At 37.3% G+C, this 21731-nt stretch overlaps 1 protein-coding gene across 11 annotated transcripts in view; it reads left to right on the top strand.

Moving 5' to 3' along the window:
• DMD (dystrophin) overlaps nt 1-21731 on the top strand; it is a 2122534-nt gene that overhangs the window by 965020 nt on the left and 1135783 nt on the right. For all 11 annotated transcript variants that reach the window (XM_075132091.1, XM_048863664.2, XM_048863629.2 and 8 more), the window contains 2 exons: nt 3302-3463; nt 18560-18670. In XM_075132091.1, the coding sequence (XP_074988192.1) occupies nt 3302-3463; nt 18560-18670 (273 nt within the window). The remainder of the gene's footprint in view (nt 1-3301; nt 3464-18559; nt 18671-21731) is intronic.

Here is a 21731-nt window from a genome sequence, read left to right as displayed (position 1 = left end):
ATATTTAATTTCTTCACTATCTTGCTATATGTAAAAGACATTTTTCAAATGTTAGCTAATTTTCTTGCACTTGTGGCCACTGTTGATCTCAAGTCCATGGCTTGGCAATACCCTTCCCTGTATGTATGCTGGCTGTTCCTACGCCACTATTCCTAAACAAAAGGTTACAGCCCAACCTAGCAACAAGTTTCCCAGCATTAGAGAGCACACAGACTGTGTGAAATCCTACTGTATAGCAAGGTACGTGGTGCTCTCAAATGGTAGCCACTGTGAGCTAGATTTTCAAAAGAGCCTAGGGGCAGATTTAAGTGCCCAGCACCTACAGTTAGGATGGATTTTCAGAAGAGCTCAGCCCTCCATTTACATACCTTAAGAACCACAACCTCATTTCTGTCCCGACAGAGGTGCAACAATGTAGTATTAAAAAAAATTAGAAAATATTGCACAATGTTATTTCTGCAGTTTGGTTTAAGGAACATATAAATAACGTTTCATGTATAATACATCTGTCATCCTGGTCCTGAAACGTAGCTTCTATGCTGGGGGATAAACTAAGTAGTTCTATTATTTATTAAATTAAGTTATTGTATTCTAATACATATTGCTATAATTTGTTAAAAGGAGACATTTGCATATTTTAATATAACTTGTTCCCACTTTAACTTTAAAATAGAAATCTCTTTCTTTACCAGCTTACTTTGTTTTCATCTTATGTGGAGTGGTTGGTTATTCTGTAGAATTTGAGTTCAGGAAAGGTGGAACTTCTTAAGGTATTTAGAGAGATGAAGTAGTGTGTGGGAATGGTAATGCAGGTTTTATTTTAGGACTGCCAGCCTGGAGAGTGTCCTTTTAAAGTAGTGTTTTTGAGTGTTTTATTTTTCACTGATGCACACACCTTGAAAAATCTAGATCATGTTTTTAGATTGTCCTAGTTGTTATAGTTAATAAATTTCACTGCAGTTTATTTACTCCCAGTAATAATACTAATATAGTGCCAAGAAGCCTCAGTCATGGCCCAGGACCCCATTGTATACAATCCAGTATAGCACCTCTGTCCCCCTATGTTTATAATCTAAGTAAAGTACATAACAAATTTGGATGATGGCTATTATTTTAGCATCTGAAACCTGAAGTGAAATCTTATGCACACGTGAGCACACAATGCCGGGGGGAACACCACTGCCAGCTGGCTTTTCTAGCTATTACTTTATGGTCCTCATTTTCAGTCACTGTTTTTATAAATGATAGATGTTGACAGTTTTCAAAACTGAACTTACCCTTTTTAATAAAAGACAGATTAGTGTTCTAAGAATTTGATGTCTCTTTCCTGAAAATGTCCATATTCACATTGACTATAAGAGAAAGTTAAAACCTCAAAGCAGATGAAAGTAAAAGTCATGAAAGTAGCAAAGTCTAGTGGTACATTATGAAGTAACATTGCTTCAGTAATTCATTTTCTGATGTAAAGTGGATTATCTAAGCACTATACCCAGATGTACAGACATACTTTTCTTAACCTGCCTACTGTAATTTTTTAACATTAGCTTTAATAAAAAAAATGTAATCTGCTCTTACTTTAGTACCTCAGGTGCTTCCAATTAACACTGACAGCATGGATCCAACCTGCAAAGCTTTTCTGTTCCACAGAAAATTCCTAAAACTGGCAACCACAGGGCTGTTATCTAATAAGCTGTTTAGAAATAGTACAAAGCATCTTACAAACACCCAAAATAGTAAATACTGATAGGGTACTCTATCCTTTCACTATTAACATCAGCCAATGAGAGTGTTCAGAATAATAACTCTCTGACTGACTGAAAGTAAGGACCTGAAAAGACCAGCATTCCACTTAGAATATATTATTACCACAGACACACAAAACACTAGCTGATTGTCTGATAGATATTTCAAACCTTTTTGACAAAAGACATTGGGTCCTAAAAACTGAAGGTAGCTATGAAGTCAGAATAAAATGCAACTATCCCTTGCTCAGCAAACAAATCTGTATTTGGTGTGAATACCCACATCCCATGACCAGACAACATGATAGTCCACCCCCAGCGCCGTCTTACTTCTCCTTTAATTCATAATTTACAAGGAAAGTTAGTCACTATCATATTATGGGTAGCAATGTGGCTGGACTTCTACACAAAAAAGCTAATGATCCCAGACAAAGACTGGTATCATTGTTTGTCTCTTTTTGTAGCATGGTATGGAAAAGATTAGGCCCCATTGTACTAGGCACTGAAGAAATATAAAGCAAAGGGATGGGGTCCTTGCCTTCAAGAGCTTACAATCTAAATTCAGGTTTCAGATTAGCAGCCATGTTAGTCTGTATCCGCAAAAAAAATTGAGCTTATGCTCAAATAAATTTGTTAGTCTCTAAGGTGCCACAAGTCCTCCTTTTCTTTAATCTAAATTCAATATGGGAGACTACAAGTGGATATAACAAACAGATAGTGGGAAGCACAAGGTAATGGGGAGATAATTACAAACAGTATAATAAGCACCAGTCACAGCTTACCAGCTGATTTATCAAGTGTTTTGAATGCATAATGGCATAAATGGGTTGTTGGGGAAGATTTGAAGGAGTGCTTTTCTCAAAATTTGACAAGCACCATTGTACTTTCTCCCATGCTACCTCTTACGCGTGGAAGGAGTTCCCCTGGGCTATTTACTGCCCTTTAATCTTTCCTTAAAATGCAGTTTTGGCTTGATAATACAAAACACTTGAGAATGATTAACCAGCTGGGGTCCACATTTCTACAGAGTAGAAGAGATTATATAGGATGAGGATAGACCATGAAGGGCATTAAAAATGAAGACAAGGATACAATCCTCCTTTCAGAGTTAGCATTCAGTCCCTACTCCACGAAACTTTATATTTCACATGTGAGAGTTCCTTCTCGAGAGATCTTTTATTCCTCTCACTTGCTGGAATGGATTATCTTGGATTGTGATGACAGTAACCCCATTCTGAGTAAACAAAATCTCTTGAACTATATAATGAGATCAGGAGGCCCATCAGGCCCCAGTGTGGAACACTGCATCAGGGAGGATGGTTTTATTTTACAGTTTTGCTGTCTCCTCCTCACTATAGCTTTGGCTTTTAGGGATCCTTCAAACCTTAGAGTTTTTCTGAATGGGTGGCAAAAAGAGGCGAAATTTATCTTACAAAAAGGTGGTTGTGAAAAAGTCAGGAGTACTAATTTATGCTGCAGCCTATGTTTATGAGAAGAAAATATTGCGACTAATTTTCAATGAATTATGTATGTGTTTGTTTATTTGCTGTTGTCTTTAGGCTGTGAGAAGACAAAAGGTTCTTGAACAAAGTATCCAGTCTGCCCAGGAAATTGACAAAACCCTTCGCTTGATCCAAGAGTCTCTTGCCTTCATTGACAGACAATTAACAACCTACATTGCAGAGAGAGTTGATGCTGCACAAGTCCCTCAGGAAGCACAAGTAAGTTACATGTGGGTTAATAGTCTTGAACTGATTTGTTGATCACAATGGATTTCTGAATCACTGAAGAGTGATGGGCTTTCTGTCTCTCTTTTTTTAAAATAAGAGGTTTAGAATTTTTGCAATGCTCTAAATTAAAAAGACGGACTTGCAACGGGTTTTTATAACACACTACATTTGAAAGGACAAGTAAATTTTAGATAGAAGTATTACTTAAAGGGGTTGTTTATGTACCAATAAAATCTTACTTTCAACTTTTTTACCTGTGCCTCTCCAGATGATTTAAAGGACCTTAAATGCCATGGAAGATTATACAGTAACATTAAAATGGCAATGAAAAACAAAATGTGGCTCTTTAAAATCCAAACTTTCTTATGCCAGAGTTTACTCATCTGCTTCTTCCTACTTTTAGTTGGTTTATTTGTAAAGCCAATTAGATGGCATATGGATTGCTACTGAATTATCTAATCACAGGTACTGTGGTTAATTGTTACTTTGATTTACATAAATATCCTTACATTTTTGTTCTTCAATTTAGGCAAGTTTAAAAGAAAATCATCCTTTCCTTTCCCTCCTACAACTTATTTGTTCAGGCTTTGAACCTACAGCACGTTTACCATATGTGACACCAGTTTGTACTTTTTACCTATTTTCACTGTCACATCTATCCATGGCCTTGTTTAAAAACAAAACAAAAAAATTAAGCTGAAATAAAGAATAAATAATTATTTCTAATACCAAAGTATTCAAGTTGTACTATAGGAAATCCAATAGCTTTTCAGGTAATTAGATATTAAATAAAAAGTATAGACAATATCAGGAGAAAATAATATGGAAAAGTATCTATGGATTGTAGGGATTTGTAAGGCTACTGCCAACTGCATTTGCTTTTGGAAATAGTGATTCCTAAATTCAGATGTCTGGCAGGTAGAAGCTTGAAGAGTTGGTCTCAGATATAGACAAAAATGGTCCAAAGACATTGTGGGCCTGATTTCAGAAGTACGGAGCTCCCACTGAAGTCAAAGGGAGTTTGCAGTTCCGCCACAACTCTGGAAATCCGGTCCTGTGTCTTTTATATTAAAAATAATTTAAAAAGTTAAAAATTCCATCAAAAATTATTTATAATTTAAAGCAAAAAACAAATATTTAGACCATACCAGGCCTTATTCTGCCCTCAGCCTAATTTTACACTGTTATAGTTACTGATTCTAGTTGAGTTGTTCCCATCTTACACCAGTGTCAGAGTGGAGTCCAGCTTAGATGATTTACTCCTCATGTATCAAATTTCAGTCCTAAACTATAGTATTTACCCATTGTCCCTTTAAATTTTTTGTTCTTCCTCCTCAAACTTTGATCAACAGAGAGTATTATTTGGTAACTCAGGGCTTAAACCAGCTTCCGTCAAGGTAGCATTGGTATGATTTTCATCTTCTAAATTTATCTCTCTAAAGATTAGCAGTTTAGGAAACATTCCGTACAGTCCGCTTGATATTGCTGTTTATGGACCTTTTCAAAAATATGCTCTGATCAAAATAAATTGTGATTTATACATCCTTTACAAACTGGCACAGATACATCCACAGATGTAGTATTGATGGTGATTCAGGTTTTATATAAGAAGCAATATTTCAGTACTTTAACCATTGAATCAGGGTAACACTCAACCAACCAAAATTTAAGCTGGAATATTTTTGGATACATGGGCAAACTCATTTCTCTTTCTCCAAAAAAATTGTGTTGCACATGGATTTATTGACTCGTGTCTGATGTTGAATTCACCTAATTGTAATAGGTGTGAAATCAAACAACACAGAATTTGTTGAATCTTTTCCCTTCACAATTTTATTTTAAGATTCAGGTAAAGTCTTTTGAGGAAACCAAGTTCTCATCAGAACAGATTAAGCTCAAATATTACTGTTCTCTGAAGCTCAGTCTGAAGTTCCTGAAAATGTACAATGCATTTTAAATGGGTAAATTATCCTGATTCATTCCACCAGTGGCAGGGCTAAGGTACTGGCTCATCTACTGAGGAGTATCTGCTGGCACACCTCCCACAAAGAGATCAGAGCTTTTTCTTCATGATAGAACTCCCATGTCAAAGTAGTGGCTGTCCTGCTACCTGCCTTTTATAGAATCATAGAATATCAGGGTTGGAAGGGACCTCAGGAGGTCATCTAGTCCAACCCCCTGCTCAAAGCAGGATCAATCCCCAACTAAATCATCCCAGCCAGGGCTTTGTCAAACCTGACCTTAAAAATGTCGAAGGAAGGAGATTCCATGACCTCCCTAGGTAACGCATTCCAGTGTTTCACCACCCTACTAGTGAAAAAGTTTTTCCTAATATCCAACCTAAACCTCCCCCACTGCAACTTGAGACCATTACTTCTCGTTCTGTCATCTGCTACCACTGAGAACAGTCTAGATCCATCCTCTTTGGAACCCCCTTTCAGGTAGTTGAAAGCAGCTATCAAATCCCCCCTCGTTCTTCTCTTCCGCAGACTAAACAATCCCAGTTCCCTCAGCCTCTCCTCATAAGTCATGTGTTCCAGTCCCCTAATCATTTTTGTTGCCCTCCGCTGGACTCTTTCCAATTTTTCCATATCCTTCTTGTAGTGTGCGGCTCAAAACTGGACACAGTACTCCAGATGATGGGACCTAGACAAATTGGAGGATTGGGCCAAAAGAAATCTGATGAGGTTCAATAAGGATAAGTGCAGGGTCCTGCACTTAGGACGGAAGAACCCAATGCACAGCTACAGACTAGGGACCAAATGGCTAGGCAGCAGTTCTGCGGAAAAGGACCTAGGGGTGACAGTGGACGAGAAGCTGGATATGAGTCAGCAGTGTGCTCTTGTTGCCAAGAAGGCCAATGGCATTTTGGGATGTATAAGTAGGGGCATAGCGAGCAGACCGAGGGACGTGATCGTCCCCCTCTATTCGACATTGGTGAGGCCTCATCTGGAGTACTGTGTCCAGTTTTGGGCCCCACACTACAAGAAGGATGTAGATAAATTGGAGAGAGTCCAGCGAAGGGCAACAAAAATGATTAGGGGTCTGGAACACATGACTTATGAGGAGAGGCTGAGGGACCTGGGATTGTTTAGTCTGCAGAAGAGAAGAATGAGGGGGGATTTGATAGCTGCTTTCAACTACCTGAGAGGTGGTTCCAGAGAGGATGGTTCTAGACTATTCTCAGTGGTAGAAGAGGACAGGACAAGGAGTAATGGTCTCAAGTTGCAGTGGGGGAGGTTTAGGTTGGATATTAGGAAAAACTTTTTCACTAGGAGGGTGGTGAAACACTGGAATGCATTACCTAGGGAGGTGGTAGAATCTCCTTCCTTAGAAGTTTTTAAGGTCAGGCTTGACAAAGCCCTGGCTGGGATGATTTAATTGGGGATTGATCCTGCTTTGAGCAGGGGGTTGGACTAGATGACCTCCTGAGGTCCCTTCCAACCCTGATATTCTATGATTCTATGAGACCTCACCTTTAGAGTGAATGCCATTCTTTTTCCAGGGAAGGGGATAATTCATTCGTGATGGTTAATCAAACCCAGAGACTATAAAATAAATTCTTCAGTAAAGTATGTTGCACTCCTAGAAGAATAGAAGGAATTTTAATCAGAAAGATGTCAAATCCAGGGCTGAAATTGAGAGGAAATGAAGTGAAATGCAGCTCCTCTTGTTAAACTAAAGTGATTACTTTGATACATGTAGAGAGATGGCAAAAGAAAAGGGGAGTTTTCAGTGTTAAATATGCGCTATTTTAGCCCTGCTTTGGATCACCTTTTGAATACAAATTCCATGTGCTTCTTACTCCACCATGTGGCACTGAGAATTTAATGCTACAGAACTATTGCCGGGTAACAGACTACTTGCTGCCTGTCTCTCTCCACCTCCCACTGAAGATAATGTATTCAAACACAGTAGCCTAACCACTGCCATTCAAAGAAATTAATGGGTTCAGATGCCTGTAAAGCAAAGTGATAAAACCATGTGTTGAAAGAGAATAAAATAAGACAAATCTTAAAAAATATATTCATGAAGGAGGAGAAGTCATATCTGTGTATGCTTGACCTCACTATTCCACAATGACGTCTTTTTAATCTACATGAATATACAAAGGTTGTGCAATTATTAAAATCATTACCATGGACATTTTCTCACCCTTTATTTTTACAAATGCTCTTTCATTATATTTTTTATTTGAAGTACATGGAGTTTTTAAAGTTTTGCTATTACAAAAAGAAAAAAAAATCTATTGCAAATATAAAATTTGTGTGCTACTTAAATTACTCATTCTCTAATAAACAGTCTACTTACTGTGAAAGAAATTTAAAAAAAAATACTTATGTGCTGCAAACTAATTTCTAGGTTTTTTTCCAGTTGGCATTTTTTATTATATAAACCAGTTCCATAACACTTATAGCATTTTTTTTTATTCCTCAGTTTATGATGTTACTTTGAACTTTTCTTGTTAAAGTCCAATTATTAGTGTAGGCTCCAGTCCTCCTAGTGTAGGCCCCAGTCCTCCAAAGACTTACATTATTGCATAAGTTTGTGCTCATAGTTCCACTGAAGTCTGTGTGTTTTAACTAACTGGTTGCATGTTTTTTAATGCTAAAATTTTAGGTTTGGTTTAAAAGAATTTTAAAAGAATTTTCCAGATAATTAAAGATATGGCATTGTATAAATGCTTAGCTTTTTTCATAGTACACATTCTGTTTAGTTCAAGAAGCAGCATGGCTTTTTATGGTGTGTGAAAGAAGCATCTTCCTGGGCTCAGCTAAACATTGCAAATCTCTTAGAATAGGCTTTTGTCTGTTTTTTCTGCTGTGCACTTGTCTAAAATGCAGTGCTAAGGACAAATGATCTACATAAAATTACTTAGTAAATGAAAGAGAGGCAATAAATATCATATATTGCTTTTCTACTATTGCCCCTTCACATTCTGAAAGAGTAATATTTAAGTAATCATACTTGTATGTTGGTATGCATTAAACTTCTGATTACATCTTAAGTGAGAGTGGTTATTCATATGTTGTTAAAATACCCTTGTGCCTTGTACTGGAGCAATGCTAATGTGATGCCTTAATAGGAAAAGTTGTTGAGTTATATGACATCTCACTTAATGAGGAACACAACATGCTACACATCATTGACTACAGAGTCAGTGACTTAGGATAAAAAATTCACAATGGAGTATGCAGCTGATAATGTTAAAGACATTAATACTTTTTTCATGTTCAAAACATGGAGACTTATTTCATTGAGTTCTCTATGGAACATTAGTACTCAAAAGGGAGCAGCTGATCTAAACATCATTCTGAAATCCAAACTCAGACTTTATCTGAGTAATTTGAATTTCTGCTCAGAATTCTGTTGTTCTATATAGATTCTTATATTGTCCTTATCACCTGTGACAAAGCTCTGCCCTTGTCTCCATGTGTCCTGCATTTCCTGGCGGATTTCGCTAGCCTCAGAGGCTCACTGTGACCCTCCACATAGCCCTTCTCTCTCTAGAGGCAAGGGTCACAGCTTACTGAGCCATTTTCATTGTAAGCCAGCAAGGGGGATGAAGAGAAGCAACCCTCCCTCACACAGTGTCTGTTGTCTCCCAGTCTCAGTGATTAATCGGAGGGGGGGGGGGAGAGAGAGGAGGGGAGAAGAGCCTAGGCCCGCCGTCTACTCTGGGCTCCAGCCCAGGCACCCTAATAGTAGCAGTTATGGTAGCTGACTTTTTGGAAATAGGACATATACAATTCCCTGGGCCACTTCCCCACAGCAGCCCTCACTCAATATTTCCTTCACTGTTACCTCAAGGCCTCCTTCCTTGCACCTGATATGGATTTGTACTGCTTAGCTCCTCCTACAGCTCCTGACACACGCAACCTACTGGGAAGCTTTTAACTCGTTCCAGCCAGCCCTTGATTGGCTTCAGGTGTCCCAATCAACCTAGCTATCTCCACTGCTTTCCAGAAGGATCTTAATTGGCCCCAGGCATCTTGATTAACCTGGAGCAACTGCCATTTGGTTACTATGGTACCAGGGATTTGTTTATCCTGGGGCTAACATACCTGTTCCTCGCTACTTTACTATAGCCTTGCCCCGTCACACACCATAGTATCTGTATGCCTTACAGTAGTGTATTAAGCGATGTGACTGACATCAGTCATGTGTGGTTTGTTCTTTCTGTCAGCTTCACAGAGGAATAGGTCTGTGTGCAGGTAGTGTTTTGTTTTGATACGGTTTTATTTGGGTTTTTTTTTTAAAACGCATGTTGCTATGTGTTTGTGTTAGAGAAAGCACAGTGGAAGCCGTGCACCTTGCACTTGAAGTGAAAGACAGTGAATTAGTGGTGGTCCTTAGTTCCTGTGGGAGTTTGTGTCATCGTCGGACTGGCCCCCCCAAAAAGCAGAAGGGTAGAAAATGCGCTATGTTGCATTTCCATTTTTTATTTGTAATTTACATAAATTTCCACTTCTATATAAATTATAAGCATAGAGTATAATCTGCTGTTAGATCAATCTGTGGAGGAAAATGTTTAGCTTAGAGTTTAGTATAGAAGCCGTCAAGCCAAGGCAGGCACAACCTGCCTTCATTCATTCATGTTTGAGTAGTCCTTGAGGAGTACCTTTTCCTGAATCTCACTCTCACTTGGATTTATAGATGTGACTGCAAGTTTGAAATTAGCTATGTTGTCTACTGACTAATGCTGAAGTCCAGTGAAAAGACACTAGAAAGTATAGAGAGTATGATTAAACAGGGCTCAGAACTAAAATACTCAACACGCCATCTACTATGAAAAGGTGTAAGTAACTTCGATCAATCCCATCATATATTGCTGTTTGGGAAGGAGGAATCCATTTAAACTGTGAAAGATGCCTGCTAGCCTTTCTTACTTGCTATCTGTTTTTATTAGAGCTGTGATGGAACAGTTTTTCATCAAAAATGTTGATTTGACAGAATCAAAACATGCGGGGAGGAGGGTGAGGGGGGCTGTCAATTCTGTCAAAACTTTAAACAGAAACCAGGCAGGCTAGCTTCTCTGCTGCCCCTGTCACTGACTGGCTACCTGGCCAGCTTGCCACTGTCCAGTTCCCCAACATTACATTATGACATGAGGTGTCATTTTTTTTCATTTATATTATTTTATTTTATATTGCTTTGTATTATATTTATTTTATATTTTTATTTTACTTTAATTTATATTATTTTCATTATACGAATTAGAGTGGGAAATTACCAACCGAGTTGCCAATTAGGATACCAATTACAAATAACCAGTTGGCATATCAATTACCAGTGAGCAAACAAAGTTCTAGTTACCAAACCTATTACCCATATAAATATTAATTACCAACTACCAGTTAGAATACAAATAACTAATAACAAATTAGAATACCAATCACAATTATTTTTTTCATTTTATAATACATATTCAAAATAATTATTAAATGCTCATTTTAAAATAATATAGTCAAAACATTTTGACTGTTATATTATATGTCATGTTATAATTTAATGGTCAAAATGTTTAGACTTTTATATTCTATTATAAATTATTATGGAATGCACTATATCCTATGTCTAGTCAATACATTTGAAATGAAAACTTTAGATAAAGCCAAAAGGAAGGGTCTTGTCAGTTTTTCCAACATATAATTTTGAAATTTAGTTTCACAAGAAATATCAAAATTTTGATATTTTCTGATTTGGAACAGGGAAAAAAATAAAAATTTCAGCTTGTCCTGAAGAATGGGAATTCTGGGGTCTGGTTAAAAATAAATAACTTTTCCACCTGCTTTAATAGATCTTAAACCATGAGGATTTTTTTTTAATCTAAATTTAGAGTTACCACCTTTCAGGGTAACTGCACCTGTATTTCCTCCTTTTTTCAACCAAGGGCACTCACTCTCGACTCCCAGCTCCTCAAGTCATCACCTCTCTTGGACAGAGACCTGTGGCTATTTTCCTCCTGACTGCATGTTAAGGCTGCACAGCTCCCTGATTTACACTGTGATATTCCCAGCAAGCCAGACTGTCTAAAAGGTCAACTTCTGCATTTTGCTTTCTCTCCAGAGGCTATGAATAATGCAATTGTCTATATTTAGGTGTTACCACACAGCCCTTTCTAAGCAAACATGTTTATTCTTAAAATTAAGGCATTACAAAAAAAACCCCCAAAACTGTTCAAAACAATAAAAGAATCTACACATATGCTAAAAAGCTTACCAGAGGTAACCCCAAATCCAGCCCTGGCTCTGATAGTTGTCAGTCCTCCAAAACCCACAACTGTTTTTCCCAGTGGTTACAAGTTCATAACTGTCTCAGATTCAGAACCAGAATCATGACTGAACAGATCAGCCTGTTCCTTTATATAGGTTAGGTCTTTGATCTCCAACCTCTGAGAACAGATAATCTGCACATAATCACCTTCTCTTCAGGGTGTAGCTTCAAAAGGCTGGGTTTAACATAGGTTAAACGGAGGTCAGGCATTTGCATTAACCTCTCCGTAGCTATTCCCCAAAGCATCTTCTTCACACTTCTTGTCACAAACAGTCCATTCTCGTCTGGCACAATCTTAGTATAGTCCTTTGAAAATCCAGGGCTCATATTACATCTCCCTCTTAGAGAGTCCCGTCCCACAATAATACATGAACTTTCCAATGAGATTTTTTAAGAATATTGCAGAAATTGTCATATCTTTCACATACAGCAAATGCACAAGTGCACCTATGATGAATGAAATATTGTATCGAAACTATTTTCATACTCTTCGTAATTATATTTTTGATCCTGGTTTTATAGTTTACACCTAGCATATAGGATGTTTGCAAATAAAGTAGTAGTGTGGAATGTTCCCGTTGACTCAAAGCTGCAGTGTTGTGGTCTAGTGGTTATACATTGAACTATCATCTGTTAACTAAAGGTACAACTGTTCAAGATCTATTTAAATCACTGTTTTTTTAAAAAAACCTGTTTACATATACACTTCATGCACCAATGGAGTTTTTTTTTTAAGTTGTAAAGCAAAGTAATTTGTAAAGATGTTAGCTGTTGCCTGCCAAACTCACATTGGCTCAGAAATGTTTCCTCTATTCTGGACCCACAAAAATTATTATTTCCTTCTACTAACAAAAACCTCTGTGCCTAGTGGTTTAGAAATACTAAATTAGGTGTTTAGTAAATGTTCTTTTCCCAGGAGCAGATTGAATCTGAGACTCTGCCCAGCCCAATTACCATATATGGCAATCACATCCTTGGGAGCAATAATAGAGGACTTGCTGAACATGTTGTCCTAACAAAGGAAGTTATTCCCAAGCTGTTTGCTGTCAGTTGTCTACAGAAGAATTTTTACAGGGAACTTAGTCTCAAGTTATTGGTTTTTCCCTGGCTAACAGAGCAAAGACCTGAAAGTGGAAAAAAGCAAATGGCAATGTAGTCTAAAAATTTCCAACCCCATCTTTTGCAGTGTGGGGGGACTAGAAAGTGTCCCTAAGACTCTGCAATAGTATAATGACTTGTACCAGATTTTCTCCATTCTCTGATGCAGCGGCGTATTAGCCCCTAGGCTGACAAATTTGCAGGGGCGGCAAATTTATAATAGCAGCCAGAGACAGCTTCCCCCGGTGTCGGTTCGTGCCCTCTTCCCCCGGCCCCGCCCCAACTCCACCCCTTCCCCGCCCCCTCCCTGCCCCTATTTGTCCCCTTCCCCAAATCCCCGTCCTAGCTCCGCCTCCTCTTCTGAGCAAGCCGTGTCCCCCTTTCCCCCTCCTTCACGAAGCTGTTTCACACACAAGCACTGGCAGGAAGCAGGGAGAAGCAGGACCCAGCGGCGTGCTCAGGGGAGGAGGTGGAGTCAGAGCGGAAGTGAGCTGCGGGGGGAGGGGGGCAGCAATTATTTCTGGGCCTAGGGGCGGCAAAATCATTAATCCGCCACTGCTCTGATGGGCATACCCAGATGAAGGAAAGGATGGTCCTGAGAATTGAATGAGCTCTCCTGTTTATTGTGATCCTAGGAACCCCACAACTCACCTCTTTAGAGGAGATTTAGATTGTGTGGGAAGAGAGGAAGGAGCATTTCCACAGTTGGTCAAATTTGAAATTAACATATACGTATGTTGTAGATGTAATTCTTGTAAAACTTCAAGGACTAGGAAAACAAATGACATTCCCTTTCAGATGAGATCCAGATGTTAACCAATTAGTTTTGTGATTCTGAATTCCATGATCCACATTTTAAACAATGGGCTCTTAAAGTTAAGAGTCTTGATGTGTCTTTAGTCAAGCTAATAAGCACTTGGGTACCTACAATGGTTATTTAAGCACTTACATGCAGTTCTAAGCCCCTAACTTTATGCATCCATATAAGAATATGTGTCCGGGTTTAATTATATTGGGTTTATTGAATATGTTCCTGAAGATAACCTTATAGTAGGTCCAACAATAATTACAAATTAATTTGCATTCTGCTGTAGAGAACAGACATTGTTAGCTATTCTGTTCGGTAATTACTACATTTTTCAAATAAAATTATCTCCAGCTCTACCATAGTGATATATACCATCGCAGAATAATAAATAGGTGTCATGATTAGCGTGTTCCTTCGTGGGTGTCACAGTAAAGAGTATTGTTTTGCTACCAGTCACACTCTCTGAGAGGCTCTCCTTTTATGTCTCTCTGTCTTTCTCTCTCTTTCTGGTTCCCTTCCTGCCTTCCATTCAATTTAAAAAGGGAATTTCATGGATATTACATTTGAGAAGTACCCTAAGTACTTACAGTGCTCTGTTATTAAGTAGCACATGTCTACATAGGGCATCTAGATAAGTAGCAACTGATCAGTATACATGATCAGTATTATTATATTGAATGGCTAAATATTTAAATCTAAACTGTTACTTTGAAATAAGTAAACTGGAAGATAAAGCGAGCACCATCCTTGAAAGCCTAATGATAATGAGTGGTAATTACAAGCCTTTAACATCAGAAAACCCCAAACACCAGGAAATTTTGGCAAGCTACGTGCTGCAATTCAAGAAGATGCACATAATTATATAAAAAAGTAAATATTACACTAGCATGCAGAAACACCTTCTTCTGCCACCTGTGCACTTGTGCATGTATTGTTTATTTGTGGAGTACACCAGGCTCTTAAAAATAATAATAATAGTCACAGTTAAATCTACAACTCTGTATTCTCATTGGTAATTTTGGTAAGAGAGCTCAAATTATGCAAAAGGCTCACTATGTTTGCAATTAATCTAATACATTAGCATTTATATTCAATTACTGCATACAAAACCAAGGTATAACAAAAGTGCATGATTACTCCTACGTCATGTCTCATTAATATCTTACCATATTAGTCTAACATCAGTGTCAGAGCCCATAGAGTTGTATAGTCTCTTTTCTCTGGCATGTCCTGATTGAATCTGTTCAGAAAATTGCATGGTTATACAGCAGCCCACAATTGGACTCTCTGTTGGAACTGCTAATGGAGAAGAGTGGTTGAAAGAAAGCCACATTGGCCTCTCCTTCTCAAAACCACCACTGCGTCTGCTGGAGAAGTCTGTGGCTGGTTGCCTAGTTTTCAGTTATTGGCAACTGCTGGGTATTATAGTTTGTTCTCCTGCATAGCAATTTATTCCTGGTACCTGTTCATTTTTTTTAAATAGCTTTAAATTCTAGCATGATAATTCCTTTCTTTTTTATGATAATAGATTTTCAGAATCAGGCTTCTAATTTTTAAATGCAACATTTTGACACCTGAGATGGGGAGCTCAGATGACACCCCCATACCTCCTCACTTGGGCCAAAACTTTGAAAGGTCTCAATTCTGCCTTCTTCCTGATTTACTCCTCTCATGATACTGCTCTGCTACCTACCCTACCCCAGTAAAGGAGACTAACAACTTAAAATGCCTTGTTCAAAAATTTTAAGTAACACTTAACTTTCAGGTTTCAGAGTAACAGCCGTGTTAGTCTGTATTCGCAAAAAGAAAAGGAGTACTTGTGGCAGCTTAGAGACTAACCAATTTATTTGAGCATGAGCTTTCGTGAGCTACAGCTCACTTCATCAGATGCATACCGTGGAAACTACAGCAGACTTTATATATACACAGAGAATATGAAACAATACCTCCTCCCACCCCACTGTCCTGCTGGTAATAGCTTATCTAAAGTGATCATCAGGTGGGCCATTTCCAGCACAAATCCGGGTTTTCTCACCCTCCACCCCCCCACACACAAATTCACTCTCACTTTGGATGGGCTAGCACCAGCAGGACCCCAATGTTCCAAAGTTCTCACTTTCTAGAGTCCATTTTTATAGGAGTTTCTTCCTTTGCTAGTCTATGTGAATTGCTTCATCATGCTGTTGCTGAATCAATCAGCAGATATCACATTCCTGACGACTCCGTGCTGCCAGATGTTATCATGTTCTTTGGTTCTCCCATTCTTGAGGCTGTTGGGTGGATTCCAGTCTGCCCTCTGGGGGTCCTCTGGTTATTTCCACTTGATGCCTTCTTCAGCTGATGGACACTGCATTCTTAGGCTGGCACCTCCCTGATCATTCAATTATTACCCACACCAAGCATCCATCCACATACATCCTCTATCTCTATTTTAATCACAATTGTTAATACAACAAAAGGGCGGGGAGACTCTGGGTGCTGTTTCTGTTGTTACAGAGTATTGCTTTGACTCTCTCTCTGTGTGAATTACTTTGAGAACAGACTCTGTCTTAGAATGTACTAACGCAATTAGCAGCTTGCAAGTTTCACACATAGAGGGAGAGAAACAGTACCAAAAACCAGGAGACCTCTTAATTAGTAATACCCTGGAATTTAAACTATGGGGAATCAAACTCATTTGTGATTTTAATACAGAACTTCTTTAATATGATCCAACATCCATACCTGCCCTATAAGTGGCAGAGGGTGCTAAGGCCTCATGAAAAGGCCTCATTTAGTTCTTGGTCCTTGTCCCTCTCCTTTGCCTCCCTGTGCTATATCAGAACAAAGCACAGAGTCACAGTCCTTTGTAATTTTTTGCATGTCAATTTTTATGCATTAATATACTTGAGCTCAGAATTAAGTAATTGGAACTGATAGAAACTGGATTTTCCGTTTCCTTGGAAACTATGTGATTTTGAATTTTTTTCTGTTCCTTAATAGGAAATCTCCTGTGAAATGAAATTTGGGGGTGAGGAGGGGGGAATTGATCAAAGTATTTTATAAAATGGAAAAGTTTTGTTCTGATTTTGACATTTTAAAATTTTATTATATAATGTCAAATATTTAAATATCGAAACAAAAAATCATTTTGAAATGGCAAATCAAACGTTCCATTCTGAAAAGGTTCAAAATGGAATATTTGACTCTCTATTCTGATTTTTTTTCTAAAGTAATTTTTTTCTAAGTCAACCTGTTTCGGCTAAACATTTCACTTTAAAGAAACCATTATTTCCTGACCGAATTTTCCATCGGAAAATTTCTGATGAGCTCTATAAATAATACTGACTATCTCTATAAATAAAAAAAAATATAAATAAAGCCTCAGAAATATAAAGGGGTTAACATTGCTAATGGGGTTTTACAAATTTCTGTACACCTGTTTCTTTAAAAATGTATTCTAGTGCATGTATGGTACAGCAGGACATGAGGGTGCCCAACTACTCCAAGATTCTTAGCTCTTATTGTTTTATTATACGCTACACACCATTATAAAAAAGTCTTTATGCCCATGTTGATCACACACACATGCAGCATATAGTATATATATAGCTTTGTAAGCAACATACAAATGAAGATGTGATTTTAAAAAAAAAATATTTTGCAATTGTAAAATTTGTTCACATTTGAACTAAATGAAAAAGCTTGGTCCTAATTTGTGTGGCAATATAAAGTTGAGGTTCTTATTTATTTTCTTGAAATACAGTTTTTTTGTATTAAGAGATAGTTGTACTTTAGAAATGCATCTACATATAGGTAGGCTGTAGTGGTTTTGTGAGATTTTTGTATAACTAATACAGGGCATAGATGAAAGTTACAGTAATTTTTTTTTCCATTTAGCAATAAAGGTTTCAAATAGTCTTCTTGATGAGAAAAAAGCTAATAGTTATTTTGGAGTTCCTATTCTCAGCAGTAATTGTTAAGTAATCTGCTACTAGCAGATATTAATTTTCTAACAATTTCCATATAATTTGTTTTGAAATGGTCTAAATTGGGTTATATCAATATGCATTATATGAATTGTTTTGCATGTTACAGCATTGGTCAGCATTGCTTAAATCAATTGGTGTCTTTTTATCAGACTGATTTATGATGAGATGACAAGGGCTGAAATTTGCATTGTAGTAATTTGATCACCTGCTGGTTCTTGCTGAAAATGACAGATACAAATATTCACTAAAAAATGGCTGAGATGAATGCATGAATGTCTTTTGTCATCAGCCTCCTGTTGTACATTTTCCCCTTGCTAGTGGACAGTGAATACAAGTTTTGGTCAGTGAGTCCTAAACCACAAGTTAAATAACATTTATAGATATCGGGAATACATACCAGTGTAAGATGATGTCATTTACTGTAAATATCAGATACTTTGATCAAGACATTTATATTTCATATCAGAAATCTCCTAAAAAGCTATTATCACAACAGGTCAAACAAGAAATAAAAGTATCCGAGTAAACTCCTTTACCTGTTTATGTATATTTCTTTTCCATAATTACTTTAGATTTTTTTCCAAAGGCAAACAATTGTAATCCATCTGTTTCTCTTGAGAAGGAAATCTATATTCAGCATCTGCAATGTAATTGTAATGTCCTTAGCAACGGATTGTCATCATTGTCACAAACTCAGAATTTGGTTTTACATTTAAGCAGAAGGAGAAGGTATTATTGAGTTTGCACACAAGAAAAGTAAAATAAAATGAATTATAAGGCAGTAAACAAATAATTCTCCTTTAAATTATTTCTTCCAGAGTTTTATTATCGCTTAATGTCTCTTTAATATATGCCAGGAATTAGATACTCTGATTCTAGCAGGATACAGTTCTGTTTCAAACACATCTGATTACTAAATTTGTTTTCCAACAGAAAATACAATCCGATTTGACAAGCCATGAGATTAGTTTGGAAGAAATGAAAAAACAAAGCCAGGGTAAGGATGCTGCCAAAAGAGTTTTCTCCCAAATTGATGTTGCACAGGTATGTAACCTCCATTTCCTCTGATCCTTCCTATACACAACACTGTGTTTCTATGTTGAAATATTCTTGATGATTTATATTTATGTATATGTGGTGGTTCAGTTGTTCCTTGAAACTTTGAGCTACTATGTAGCAGTAGTCTGCTTAACAAATCATAGAATTTGATGACAAATCTCCTGCTATATTTTATTTTTTTTATTCCTGCCTTCCACAATGTATGGCCAAAATGGTCAAAAATTCTCGCATACCTAATGCTGCACATATCAAATTTTTAATCAAATCAGTAGACCTATTGTGGAGTAGATCTTTTGAGTGTAATAATAGCATAAAAAGTAACACCATGCAAGATCTGTTGGGTATATCATCATTTGAGATATATTAAGATATTTGTATTAAAAATAGACCAGTTGGCAAGTCTATGGGACTTCATTTTAGGGACAAAAGTATGATTTTAATAAGTCTTCTGTGTACTGTGAATATTTTTGGAGAACTATTTGCAGGATATGTACCCTCATTTACAGTTCTCGTATTTTAAGCACTTGCCAGATGTAAGTGGAGTACCAAAGTCCAGCCTGAGCAATTGATTGCTGATTAAAAGTGATAACTAACATGTTATTCCAACTCACTTAATAAACAAAGGGAGACACGTCTGATATGAGGGCTGGCTTAATTACATTTAGGAGCAAGAAAATTCCATTTTCTGTTTTGTGCCCTCCCAAATGGTCTTTGAAACATTCCTGGCCCTATAATCCTCTTCAGTCTATTCAACTTTTGGCATGAATACTAAACTTCCATGGTGCTGTGAAATAAATACATTGATACTCATGTTAAAATACATCACTGATCATCTCATCTTTCATGGTATGGTAAGCAAAACACCATGATTTAACAGCAGAGAGCAAGAGTTTCATCTTGTGGTTAAGGCACAGGACAATGAGCAAGGTTATCTGTTTTTTCCCCAGCTCTGCCAAAGTCGTCTTTAATATGCATGCCTCAATTTCCCAGTCTCTAAAATGGGAATGATAATACTTCCTTAGCTCACAGACTTGCTGAGAGGATGAATTGATTAATGCTTGTGTGTAATGTTTGGTGCTGAGGGACATAGAAAAGCCAAGTAATAAAATGTTAATAGTTATTTATTTTGAAAAACACGTTTTATGCTATTTAATATCTCCTCTTCCTTATGGGATCTATTCATTCCTTGATGAATATATGTACCTACATACATATCTCCTGTTAACTCTCTCCCTGCTGGTCTCCATGGCAACTCTGATACTGCCAGCATTCCATCAATTAAATGCTGGGTTCAAAAGGATCCGTACATAGATCCTTGTACATTCAGCAACACAACTGGTGAACACTTCTGGGCATACTGGGCAAGTTAGGGAAAAGCTAACCTTTATGGAGATGTGTGTGTATTGGGAGAAGAATATCCTCCCTAAAACAGGTCTTATTCACAGGAGGAGATGAACAGATGGAGAGATGATCCGGTTACTGAGATTTTTAGGCCTTAGTGTTTTTGGAGTTGTTTGATACATATGCCATTAATTTCTTTTCCTACGTGTGATAGAGTTGATTCCTTAACACCCTTTTGTCCTGAGAGAGTTCCTCAAAAGGCCTCTAAATGATCATGCACGTTACTATGAGTTTTGTCAATCTGAATTGACTCATTTAGATAACATGCAGTTACTTAGATCTGAACCAAAATTGGTTAATTTACAAATTTTAAAGATTTTTTTGTGTGTACATAAAATTAATCACTATCACAGTTTTACTGAAAACTAAACACATTATACTTAACCTAAAAAGTTGCCTGATTTTTCACTTTGCTACTCCAGTTTTAAGACAGTGCAAGAGCAGAGACATTTATAGATAAATACTGTACACATTTATTTTTTGCTCTAAGAAAAATTCCTTATATGCATTACCTACTCAATATGGTGATGATATTCATTGAAATATCTAGGCAGAAAGTAAATGGTAGCTGTAAAAAAGATATAATTGTGCTTAAAGTGATGGAACTGCTACTCCTTTGCCAAACTTATCTCTTTTTTTGTATTAACATATCTTGGGAGCTATGTTCTGAGCCTGAGAGAAGGAAGGGGGAAAGCAGGTTTAGCTAAAACAATAATCTTATTTTGTCATGGTAACTAATGAACCATTTACTCCTAGTAGGTTAGAAATATTTTGAGGAATTGAAAACCAGTCCCATGTCCTTTATCATAAAGTGATATTGTTGGGAATTCAGAAGTAGATGATTTGCTCAAAGCAGTCATACAGTGGACAAAAGGAAACATTTCTATTTGCGGGGGAGGAGGAGGGTTATTTTGCTTATTGTAGAATCGTAGGACTGGGAGGGACCTTGAGAGATCATCTGGTCCAGTCCCCTGCACTCATGGCACAACTAAGTATTATCTAGACCATCCCTGATAGGTGTTTGTCGAACCTGCTCTTTTAAAAATCTCCAATGATGGAGATTCTACAACCTTCCTAGGCAATTTATTCCAGTGGTTAACGATCCTGACAAGAAGTTTTTCCTAATGTTCAATCTAAACTGTCCCTGCTGCAATTTTAGCCCATTGCTTCTTGTTTTATCCTCAGAGATTAAGGAGAACAATTTTTCTCCCTCCTCCTTATAATAACCTTATGATCTTTTGTTACTTAACACATCTTGCTCTAGAAGAAGGAAAATGCTCAGTTGACTCCCTTTCCTTGCAGGTGAATGAAGAATACAAATTATTAATAATACTTCAGAATTATTAAAATATAATAACCAGAGAATCTAAAAGTATAAACATTACACTGAATTATTGACCAAAAGGATTGTGTCCTTTCCTTGCCTGAAACTCCACAGTTGCAGTCTGTATAAAACACTTTACTGTCAAGGTTACTTATATGTAAGTGACAGCCAGTTACATTTTAGGGTACCCAAGTGTTAGACCCTCTTAGACAAAAATCAGCGTAATACATGGCTTAATAACCCATCTCCCCTCCCTCCCTTCCCAAAAGGGCAAAATGTGATGGAGTACATGAGTACTTCGTTGGATGAGAACAACAATAA

The sequence above is a fragment of the Caretta caretta genome, chromosome 1 (genome assembly GCF_965140235.1).
Source record: "Caretta caretta isolate rCarCar2 chromosome 1, rCarCar1.hap1, whole genome shotgun sequence".
NCBI lineage: Eukaryota > Metazoa > Chordata > Testudines > Cheloniidae > Caretta > Caretta caretta.
The sequence above is the reverse complement of the archived record's forward strand: the minus strand, read 5'-3'. Positions and strand labels throughout refer to the sequence as shown.